The 12,335-nt window shown below is 44.8% G+C and overlaps 1 protein-coding gene across 1 annotated transcript; it reads right to left on the minus strand.

The window, feature by feature from the left end:
- Positions 1-3,586: 3,586 nt before the first annotated feature.
- LOC120921817 (probable N-acetyltransferase 16) lies at positions 3,587-10,937 on the minus strand. The gene is made up of 3 exons (XM_040334314.1): positions 10,741-10,937; positions 7,303-7,527; positions 3,587-4,522 (listed from the first exon to the last, which is right to left on the minus strand). The coding sequence occupies exons 1-3, from the start codon at positions 10,912-10,914 to the stop codon at positions 3,893-3,895; spliced, it is 1,029 nt and encodes a 342-aa protein (XP_040190248.1). The 5' UTR covers positions 10,915-10,937; the 3' UTR covers positions 3,587-3,892.
- Positions 10,938-12,335: the final 1,398 nt, after the last annotated feature.

Genomic DNA, 12,335 nt, shown 5'->3' on the forward strand with positions numbered 1-12,335 from the left:
ATATATATATATATTTTTCCTCATCTCAGGGTGGCTGCAGATAGGTCCAGTAGGCTGCAGTCCATTTTTGAGAATATTGATTTATATGGTCTAACTGGAACCAATCATGATGTTACTAACATTACTCCCTCCTCTCAGAATGCACCTCCACATACAGAGGCCTTTGAGATCCAAATGAGGAAGGCTTTTTTGAAATTGCAAGATGCGAAGCAATACGAGAATGCTCAATGGTGGGATCTCGCATTCTTGCAAAAATATTTGGATTTGGGCATTACTCCACGGGGGCTCCGCATTAAGAAGAAATGTAGTTTCTTGGACGAAGACCTCTCTAAAGAGTGGCGTATGATCTCTGAGTTTTGCACCACCAAGTGGAAAAAAATCTTGGTGTTGCAAAGAGAAAGGAAATTGAAAGCTGCTGAGCAGCAGGTGGTGGAGAGGAGCCAGGCGATTGATGCCTTTAGCTCCTCCTGTGTTTTCCAAAAATGGTTACAAATCCAAAATTCTAATAAAATTCTTAAAAAAGATGAGGATGAGATGATTAAAAAAAAAAAACGAATAAGTTGGAACGAGATGTAACAGACTACAAAATAGGCAATGTTTTTGAATGGAAACGTCCAATCTTAGAAACAAAACCTAATAACATCCAGTCCAGTCAGGGTACCAATCCACATCTCCCTCGCCCTAGATCTCATATGTTCAATAGTAACCATAACAATAAAAGCAAAAAGAAAACTAGGAATAATGGTGATACGAAAGCTAAACCTGGCAAACATCAGTCGAATACTTGTCCTTATGGCTATACGTCTGAATCCACATTGTCTTCGACAGTGGGGGCAGTCGGGAGTCATATGACAGGCCCCACAAAGTTTACATTAGTGGATTTAGCACAGAATTCTTCTGCCATTTTGGTGGATATTGACACCAATCCATCTACATTAGATCCCACAGTCTACCCTGAGCCTGATATAGGGTACTCTCAACCACCACTTTGATTTTCAATCTAGCACTTCTAACAAATACAGTCCATTATCAAAGGATCTAGATGTATACATTAAAGAAGGGGCTCGACCTAGATCCAACGGGCCCCCTGTCCCCATAGGTAACATCAATGAGGGTTTTTTAGATCTTCCTCCCAAGGTAGCTTCACAACCAAACGAAAAAAGAAAACTAGATGAGCTAGAAGAGGAGAACTCCGATCCAAGAGTAAACAAAAAAGAGAAGATGGACATCAATTAAAAGATGGTACTATCAAGATCTATAATCTATTTGTCATGGATATGCAACAAAGTCTGTCTGCTTACCTGATCTCCATGTGTTCATTAAAGGCCTGACCCTGTTCTGGTTCCCCTTTTTATCACTTCCTCTTCCATTTGTTAGTATTCGTACATTCGGATCAATTCGAACATCCGAAAAGCTGAAAGAGCCAAAATACGAAAATTCAGAATAAGCAAAATAACGAACAAGCGAAAATACGAACGTATGATTGGACAATTTGATTAAAATACGAAACACCGAAAAAGCAAAAGAACAAAAATGACATCTATAACGAACGATTTGCATTCCGTATTTTAAATCCTTTGTCTGTTCGTATTTTCATTTGTGTGTTTTATAAACCCGTTTCTTTGTCTGTTCGTAAATTTGTGTACTTGTATCGTTCTTTCGAATGGGCACTGGGCAGTGTAGTTAGTGAGTGATGTATCTTACTTAATATCTTAGCCAATCAGCTTATCTCTTTTGTGCTGAGTCACATTGTACAGTGTAAAGCCTCGTACACACGATCGGATTTCAAACAAACTTTTCCTGTGGATTTTTGTCTGAAGGGAGTTGGCCAGACTTTTGAAACCGAAAAAGTTTGTCCGATAGAGCGTACACACGGTCTGATTTTTTGGAAAACGCTTTCATTTTGACGTTTGTTGGCAAAAAGTCAGACCGTGTGTCTTAAGAGAAAGTCTATCTTAATATGGATTAGCCGCGCGTTGCTATGTATTTATGAAAGTACAAAATTACGAATCCATTAAACGAAAATTATTATCTAACAAAATTACGAATTTCGAATCAACAAAAATAAAACTGAAAAAACAGAAATACGAATCATTCAGTATAAACGAAAATAAAACTGTTACGAAAATACGAACGGGTCCGAATAGGAAAACTTGCGTCTTACGAAATACGAACGGGTCCGAATAGGAAAACTTGAGTCTTACGAAATTACGAATCTTTACGAATCTACGGAACGAGACGAAACGGAACAAAAAAAATACAAAATTTTTTGTTGTGCACATGTCTACCTCAAACTTTTTAAACAGGGGGCCAGTTCACGGTCCCTCAGACTGTTTGGTGGCCCAACTATAGTATAAAAAAAATATGAACCTATGCACACATCTTATTTGAAGTGCAGAAAAAAAAACAGGAACAACCAATACAATATTCAAAATAAAGAACAATTTTAATCAACATAAACTTATTAGTATTTCACAGACTCCCCTCATCACAGAACCCCCCTCATCACGGAACTCCCCCATCACAGATCCCCCCCATATTAGGCCCCCGATCACAAAGCCCCCCAACACAAAATTCTCTCCATCACAAAGCCCCCCAACACGAACTCTCCATCAAAAAGCCCCCATAACAGATCCTCCCCATCATAAAGCCCCCCAACACAAACTCCTTTCCATCAAAAAGTCCAGAACAACAGACCTCTCCATCACAGACCCCCATAACAGATCCCCAATCACAGATTCCCCCCATCAAAAGTCCCCATATCAGGTCCCCCCATAGCAGATCCCCCCATAACAAAACCCACCCAACACAAACTCCTCTCCGCACATAGCCCTCCATAACAGACCCCCCATAACAGATCCCCCATCGATATTACACTGCCACCCCTTCTATAACATCCCAGCACTCCGCTTCCTCAATCACACAAGATGCAAAGCATGGCAGGTCCGGACAAAGGGCGGGACTTTGCTAGTGAAAGGCAGGTGTTTGATTGCTGAAACTGCCCCGCTGCTTAACTCAAAAGACCCGCCTTTTGTCTGGACCTGTCATTTTTCTCATCTTGTGTGATAAAAAGGTTAGCGGAGGGGGATTGCTGCGATATTAAAGGGGCAGTCCACGGGCCAGGTAAATCACACTGGCGGACCCCTGCTTTAAACCATGTCTTCTTTATGGAACTGGCTTTGTGTACAGGGGCACAGTCATGCAGGAACAGAAAATTACCTCCCCCAAGCGTACAATTGTCTGAAATGTCTTTTTATGTTGTAGCATTAACAGTACCCTTGACTGAACAAATTTAAGGGTTATCCAGAAATGTCTCATTCTAATAAACTTTGTGACAACCAGGAACAGGGCCGTCTTTAAGGCAGGCCAAAAGGGGCAGCTGCCCTGGGCCCTGTCTTTGTTGTGGGGCCCAATGCAGCTGCCTCATACTTGCCAACTATCCCAGTTTAAATTCCCCTGTCCCTTGAAGTTTTAGTCCTGTTCTGTGTCCCAATATCTCAGTGTGAAGTGCTGCTACTAATGCTGCCCAGCTCTGCCCTATTGTTGTGCACAGATGACTCACCTGCAGACCCTGTGTTTAAATGTCATTCGATAACCACGTCAAAGAAAATGTTGTCATAATAAAAAGAGTTAATTAACTAATCTATCTTTCGTCTGCATGGTTACCCACAAGACGTGGTTCTATTGGTGGCATATAACAAAAAAGGAGAGAATAAAGTTCTCCCAAGAGGGCCAAAACTAGGACACTATAAATGATTCAAAAAGTTTTATTAAATATAAAAACATAACATGTCATAAACATAGAGCAGGTGGAGAGCAAAATTGCATGCCCAGGGTCCAATCGACATTAAAGACAAGCCAGGCAAACAAAAAAGTTGCCTTCAGTTTGACTTTACAAGTCCATTTCTAAGACCATCTGTTCATTTACTGCAAGGAATGGCATCAGACCCCCCTGCAGTTGACTTAGTTCAGCTCGCAGACTCTCTTCTCCATAAACGTTGCAGATTATACTGTTTCCGGCCGGCAGGGACTGTATACACAACTTTAATTGCTGTACAACATGAATCTTAGCACTTGCCGGGTCAATGCCGAACAGGTCGATATCTAATAGATATGTGGCATCTGTGTAAAGTACTGGGTATGCTGGAGTACCGAGGCTGAGGAACCTGACAGAAGAGGGTGATAGTGATGGTGATCCTCTTCTCATTTTCCCTTCATGGTTAGTTTGTTGTTGCTCTGCACTGCCGCTTGTATTTTGTGGTTGTGAGTAGATCCAAGTGATTTTCCTTTCAAAAAGCATCTCCAAATTGGACCTTTGGGTGGTAATAGGAAGCCATCCCTGGATCAGGAGACCCCCAGGAAGCAGATCTTCTGAAGTCTTTGTCCCATCAAAGAGTTTGAGAACCTCAGCAGGTTCCAGAACGGTGTAATTATTCAACTGGCCCACATTGTCCAGACGAGCCTCCAACAGTCTTATGGCCTCCTCAATCTGGTCAGAGGGAAGGATCATAGACACCACAGCCTGGCGGAGAAAAGAGTGAGTGCATCAGGATGTAGGAAGCCTTTCAGTAGAACAATGGGCAAAATCAAAAATGACATTTATGGTGTGGTCTGCCCTTAATATTAAAACAGCTGTCTGTTTTTTTCTGAGCTCCCCCTGTTCAATCCTGCCAAGAGATCCATTTCATTTTTCCACTTTCTTTTAACCACCTGCCGACTAGGGTGACCACGTGTCCCGGATTGCCTGGGACAGTCCCGCATTTTGCAGGTCTGTCCCGGGCACATTCATTCCAGGACAATACAGTGTCACAAAATGAAACAGGCCAATCTGATGCCCCCAAAAAAGGCCGCCACATCACCGCTTTACTCACTGACAGTACTTGTCCTGGCCGGGAATGCCTGGAGGAGCACAATCCCCGCCCCCTATGTGTGATTGGAGAAATCCCTCCTCTTGTGTCCAATCACTGTGCTGTGATTCGTTACAGCACAAGCTGATTTTTGGGAATGGTAGTTTGGAAATGTGGTCACCCTACTGCCGACCGACCGCTCACAGTAAATATATTGCAATTGAGCGGCATGTCACAGTCACGTACCTGTGTAGGTCAGCTAATTCTTTCGGGATTGGTGGCATGCATACACACACCCCCTGCCGGCCTGTGCTGTGATTAGACATGGCACTGGGTTGGCAGCTGATTTCAGCCAATGATTTTGGCTGAAGTCAGCTGATTGCTGTTCCCTGTGTTTTTGTACACAGCCAATATCATTTTTTGTCAGGGAGAAAAAAAAATCCAGATAGTGAAGGAAAAGCAACACATATTACACATGGTTAGGCACATAGTTAACCCCTTGATTGCCCCTAGATGTTAACTCCAGGTCTATCTTTATAAGAGGGCACACCTGGGCACTGCCCAAGGGCCCCAGCTGCATGGTGGGCCCCCTGCACTTTCCCCAAAGCAGCTGGTCTTTGAGCCCACGCTGCCCCGAAATTTGGGGGACCCCATGATGGCACTGAGAGTGATAGATACACAGGAGACGCAGGGGAGGCAGTTTGCCTCCTACCTACTTGATGTCTGTTTAATTTACCTGCACTATCATCATTGTAGGGGCCCCAGAGCATTACTTTGCCCAGGGGCCCATGATGCTATTAAGACGGCCCTGGTTAACCCCTTCCCACGGGAGGGAACCCGATTGCACGTGGCTGGCGGGCACTATTGCCACCGACCATGCAGGATTGCATGCACGAGCGCCAGCACTGGGATTTAAACACACAAATCCCTGTGCTGTCAGTGAAGAGGAAACATATTGTTTGTTCCTACTAAGTAGGAAAAACAATATATGTCTCCTCTCCTAGTCACTCCCATTCCCACAGTTAGAACACACTGAGGGAACACACAGTTAGCCCCTTGATCATCCCCTAGTGTTAAGCCCTTCCTTGCCAGTGAAATTTACACTGTAATCTAGCACTGATCGCTGAATAATTGTCAATGTTCCCAAAAAAAAAGTGTCCAATTTGTCCGTCGCAATGTCGCAGCACCACTAAAAATTGCAGATCACTGCCATTACTAGTAAAATAATAAAATAAAAATGCCATAAATCTATCCCCTATTTTGTAGACGCTATGGCCCGAATTCACGCATCTTTAGAGCGGCGTAGCGCATCTCATATGCGCTACGCCGACGTAACAGAGAGGCAAGAACAGTATTCACAAAGCACTTGCTCCCTTTGTTGCGCCGGCGTAACGTAAATTGGCCGGCGTAAGCCCGCCTAATTCAAAGTAGGAAGGTAGTGGGCGTGATCTATTAAAAAAAAGCGTGACCCCATGTAAATGAAGGGCCGAACGAACGGCGCATGCGCGCGCATGCTCAGAATCACGTTGCATATACTCCCTAAGATACGACGGCTCAATGCGTACGATGTGAACGTAACCTACGCCCAGCCCCATTCACGTACGACTTACGTAAACAACGTAAAATACGACGGCTGTTCCCTGGTCCATACCCTAACATGACTTACACCTGCATTATGTGGCTTAACTTTACGCTGGACGTACGCCTTACGTAAACGGCGTAGATTACTGCGACGGGCGTAAGTACGTTCGTGAATCGGCGTATCTCGCTCATTTACATATTCAACGCGTAAAACAATGGAAGCTCCCCTTGCGGCCAGCGTAAATATGCGCCCAAGATACGACGGCGTAGGAGACTTACGTCGGTCGGATGGAGCCAAAATTCAGGCGTATCTTATTTCAAGAATCGGGCGCAGAGATAGGGGATTAGATAAAGAATATGTGATCATAATTTGTTGCATTATTTATCACCTATCCAATATACCAGGAAAACAAACATGGTTTACTTCAGTGAACTTCAGCCAGACAATCTTTTTCCAAATGTAAGGAATCTTAAAGAAGAGCTCCATCCAAAAGGGGAAGCTCCTCTTATCTTCTTCCTCCCCCCTCTGTTGCCACATTTGGCACCTTTCAGGGGGGGGGGTACCTGGTTTTGATAGGTACTCGTCCCCACTTCTGGGAGATCTGGCTTCCCCCGGAAGTTCGGTCCCCAGCCTCCATCCCCTGCCGCTGGGCCATTCACAAAGCGGTGCCGACATCGCTGTATTCCAGGACAGGTAAGTGTCCTAATATTAAAAGTGTTTGTAGCTGCTGACTTAATTTTTTCATGGCGGTTCTGGACCTCCTCCTTAAGAAAAACCATCAATACATCTTGAAATACAGCTGTGTTCTCCTGTAATGAGTAGACAATGTGGTAATCTATTCAATGATAGTGAGAGTTGGAACACAAAGAGGACCTTAGAGGTGATCACTTTGTACTTCTTCAGCATGCTCGGCAGAGGGTCCTCTTCATGGGCAAAGCGGATTCTTTTCACTTGCGGGTGGTCAGAATGAATTTTGTCAAAGAGAAACTTTATAAATATCCTGGCTAAACCTTTTCCTCTCATCCAGGGGGCCACACGAAGACTTTGCACCACAGCTGTCTCACCGCTATCAACCAGTAAGAAAGACTCAAAGCCCACCTGAAGAAAAGACATCAACAAGACAAATTCAGCAAAAGAGAACAAAAACGAATTGTGATTCTTTTTTCCTCCAGAAAATATACATGTACATTGTTTAGAACATTATATAATTCATAAATTACAATTGCTTGGGTTCATGATTTCTATGATTCCCTAAAGACCACACTGGACTACAGGCAAATCAAGAGCATGGGAAAGTGATGATGATGATGATGATTATGACTAGAGATGAGCCAAACACCCCCTGGTTCGGTTCGCAGTAGAACATGTGAAGAGGCAAAAAATGTGTTTGAACACGCAAAAATCAAAAGTGCTCATTTTAAAGGCTTATATGCAAGTTATTGTCAGAAAAAGTGTTTGAGGACCCGGGTCCTGCCCCAGGGAACATGTGTCAATGCAAAAAAAGTTTTATAGCTAAAACTACCGTTTTTTCGGGAGCAGCAATTTTAATAATGCTTTAAGTGAAAAAATAAAAGTGAAATATTCCTTTACCTGGGGGGTGTCTATAGTATGCCTGTAAAGTGGCAAATGTTTCCCGTGATTAGAACAGTCCCTGCACAAAATGAAATTTCTAAAAGGAAAAAAGTCATTTAACCCCCCTGACGGTAAACCCGAGCGTGACTCGGGGCTGGTTTTTTATGTTACTATCGGTTAGTCCGAGTCACGCTCGGGGTGAATGTGCAGAGAGCGCAGCGGTGTTCCTTACCTTGTCCAGGCGATCCAGCGATGATCTATCATTGCTGTGATCGCCGCCGAGACACACACCGCGCCGTCCATCAGTCATCTGACTTCCTGGTTCCGTTCCCTGCACCGCAATGGTGCATGGGAACGGAACTGGGAGGGAAATTCAAATGTTGCACCAACACAAACACATAAAAAGGTGGTGATACAATGTAATCTGAGAGGATTACACTGTATCACTTTGAAAACTGACACAGTGCCCTTTCATTGCCCCTTGCCATTGTCATTGCTGACATATAAAACCTTATAAACCATATAAAAAATGGCATCAAAAAAGCGCTGTCCTCCAAATGCGCTTTTGGACCAGCTGAGCGACAGCGATAGCGGCAGCGACACGGAGTTGCTCGCAGATCAGAGCGACAGTGAATCATATGGAGATTTATCATCTGGATCTGACACTGACACTGATATAGAAAGTGACGCCGCAGATGATCCCGCACCTGACCTGAGTGATGTGCGCACTTGGTGCCCTATAGACAGCGATGCGGACCAGACAGCGCCCCCGAGGTTCCGATTTACTGGATCTCCTGGGATGAAGGTAGATGTGGAGGCCGACAACCCTATGGCGTATTTGAAACTCTTTTTATCTGAGGAGGTCATTTTACAAATTGTGACGGAGACCAATCGCTACCACGATCAGCAATCTGCTACGCTGCGTGGCAGATTTTCCAGGTCCAGAAAATGGGAACCGGTCACCGAGGAGGACATTTGGAATTTTTTGGGACTCATCATCCTTCAGGGGGTGGTGGGCAAACCGCTCCAGAAGTGGTACTGGACCACCAATAAGATGCTGGCCACTCCGTTTTTTGGCACTGTGATGTCCGAGTATCGCTTTTCACTAATAATGAAAAACCTGCACTTCGCCAACAACGAAGAATTTGACGAGGCCACACATCCTGCGCCAAAGCTGAAAAAAATCTGGGAGGTGTGCCAGATGATTGTTGCCAACTTTCAGCAGACCTATGTGCCAGAAAGGGACGTAAGTGTGGACGAAAGTCTGATGGCCTACAAGGGACGCCTGAGTTGGATCCAATTTATTGCGTCCAAAAGAGCGCGCTTTGGGATAACATTTTACATGCTATGTGAATCATCCACCGGCTATATATGGAATTCGGTAATTTACACCGGGAAAGGTACCAAATTCAATCCCAGGTACAGCCGCTATGGGATGGCCACATCTTCTGTCCTGTCACTGCTGGACCCATTGCTGAACCAGGGATACTGCGTGACAACAGACAATTTTTACACGTCACCAGAACTTTATGAGGTTTTGCTCCTCAATAAAACGGACGGGTATGGTACCGTGAGGCCAAACCGGCGTGACATGCCATCTACGTTTGGCAATAAAAAAATAAAAAAAGGAGAGATGGTTGCCTTTCAAAAGGGCAAAATGATGGCAATGCGCTGGCGAGACAAAAAGGACGTGTGTCTCATGAGCACCGTGCACAGCACCTCCACTGCCATGGTCCGCACAAAATACGGAAAAGAAGTGCTGAAACCACAAGTCGTGATCGACTATAACCACACAATGGGAGGTGTCGACCGAGCCGATCAGGCGATGACTTTTTACCCGGCGATGCGAAAACAACAAAAGAAGTACTATAAAAAGATTTTTAGGCATCTCCTTGAACAATGTCTTTGGAACGCCTATATCCTTTACAAAGAAAACACGAACATACCTCTTGTTCATTCGGACTTTATATGGAAGTTGGCTGAGCAGATCTTTATCAATCACCCGACGGCATCAGTGTCTGCTAACAGACACGGACGACGCTCTGTTGACGTTGGGAATCCAGAGCGCCTGACAGGTCGTCATTTTTTGGAACCTGTACCGCCAACCGCACGAAAGTTAGCGCCTACCAGGATGTGCGTCGTTTGCTGCTCCAAGAGGGATGAAAATGGGAAAAAAGTCCGAAAAGAATCAAGGTACTATTGCCCAGATTGCAATGTCGGACTTTGTCTATTTCCTTGCTTCAAAGTGTTTCACACTATGGATGTGTATTGAATTTCTTTCTTTGACTAATTTCTTTATTTTTCATTGCTTTGTTGAATAAAATTATATTATTGATTAATTATAATTCATGTGTTTGTGTTTCAAATTTATCACATCTGGAATGTCTACTAGAGTCTTGTTTTGGTCAGGTTTAAGTAAGTAATTACTAAGAATTGCAGGCCTATAATACATATCACCAAATTTCCATGAAAAAAAATGTACCGCTTTTGGTACGTAATTCCAGACAGAATCATACCGCCAGGGAGGTTAAAACTACTCGCAGCTATAATGAATTCAGCAGCATATGGAAAGGGGGTGCACTGTGATGTAAGGGAGAGTGGGGGACTCAACTTCTGAAGGTGGGGTGGCTCTTGACATCTTATGTAAGGGGAGGGGACAATCATAATGCTGATGCGGCCCACAATGAAATTGAGTTTGACACCCCTGTTGTAAATTCTGAGATTGTCTTAAATACTCACGATTTTTCCCTCAATCTTGGCCATATACATGCCTCTTTGACGATCCTTCAGCCATGCATGGTAACTGTAAGGCAGATAGTCCACTCCTTTGTATATACCACTTGAGATAGACATCAGCTCTTCATAGTCTTCAGCAGTGGCCGGTACAAAATCTATTGTGGGTGATTCCGGCATGTTGAGAGAGGTGTGGCAGCTGTTCAAGAGAGAGAAAGAACCATATATGAATGAGCAACATTTAACAGATGCATCACTCCCTATTAGGATACCCCATGCTGGCATCCTGTAAAGCGGGTGTGACCAGATCTTTGATGAACTGCATGTCTGCACAGAGGGGATCGAACTTGAAACAATGCAAAATGCCATGACCATTGTATAACATATGTACTATCCTTCCCATATTGCCTGACCAACCACTACTCCAACCCCCATACCATTACCCATTAATAGAGACCACACCAAGTTGGAGTAAATTTTGGTCGTAGCAGCCTCTTTATTAACCAATACATTTTAATTAACATACAGTAACCATAAAAAAACATCTGATATTCGCGTTGGTCTTTGCATGCACTCCACATACCATCTGTTTAATAATGAACTGCGGTACCTTTTATATACTGTATGATAATAGGCCTCTAGCCGACATACTGACTCAGAGACAACCAACTGACCGCAGTGCACCCAACCAAATTCCAGCTAAACCACGTTAAGTGAAATGCCACCATTGAGCCCCATACAGGGCTGATGCAAGGATTTTTGACACCCTAGGCAAAATCTAAATTTGTGCCTCCCCCATTGGCTCCGCCCCTCACTGAGATTTTTGCGAAACCTCTTCACCTATTTCTTCAGCCGTGGTCCACAGGTCTGCACCTGTGCCTCTGAACCCGGGCCGAAGACAAATAGTGGATGGCTTCCTCACGCCAGCCGTGGTCCCCCCCCACACACACACACACACATATCTGTACCCCCCTGCACATCTGTCCCCCCCCCACACACATATCTGTTCCCCCTCTGTACCCCCTGCGCATCTGTCCCCCCCACTCCCAACACACACACACACATATCTGTTCCCCCTCTGTACAACCTGCACATCTGTTCCCCCCGCCCACATATGTGTTCCCCCCCCTGTACCCCCTCCCACACACATCTGTACCCCCTGCACATCCCCCCCCCCCCCCCCCCACACACAAACACATATCTGTTCCCCCTCTGTACACAGTGCAATGCAATATAAACTTGACAGCAGAGCCAGAGTGGTCCGGGATGTCTTTACAGGCACAACCGCCCCCTAGTCTGGTGGCTGGCGCCATAAGGCAGCATGTATTTAAAAGATGTCAGTCCTGGAGGTATTTTAATAATCCAAATCCCCAGCGAGTGGCTGGGGATCCAGATTTTGCCGCCCCCCTCACCCTGGCGCCCTAGGCAGCCGCCTGACCTGCCTATTGCTAGAGCAGGCCCTGGCCCCATACCACCGATGGGCCCCGAACTCTCCTTATACAAGGTTTCTTCCTTCACTCGCAAAGACCAACACCCACCAACTGCCACGACATCCTGAGGACACACCGATCTGTAGAAAAAAATACATATCTAACCAAGAA

The sequence above is a fragment of the Rana temporaria genome (genome assembly GCF_905171775.1).
Source record: "Rana temporaria chromosome 4 unlocalized genomic scaffold, aRanTem1.1 chr4x, whole genome shotgun sequence".
Lineage (NCBI taxonomy): Eukaryota > Metazoa > Chordata > Amphibia > Anura > Ranidae > Rana > Rana temporaria.

What these genes read in the sequence shown, in the direction of transcription:
- LOC120921817 (XM_040334314.1), bottom strand. Translation starts at nt 10,914, where the DNA reads ATGCCGGAATCACCCACAATAGATTTTGTACCGGCCACTGCTGAAGAC. An exon ending in CCAAGATTGAGGGAAAAATC is followed by an intron (nt 7,528 to 10,740) that starts GTGAGTATTTAA and finishes TCTTTTCTTCAG; the next exon opens with GTGGGCTTTGAGTCTTTCTT. An exon ending in ACAAAGTGATCACCTCTAAG is followed by an intron (nt 4,523 to 7,302) that starts GTCCTCTTTGTG and finishes TTTCTCCGCCAG; the next exon opens with GCTGTGGTGTCTATGATCCT.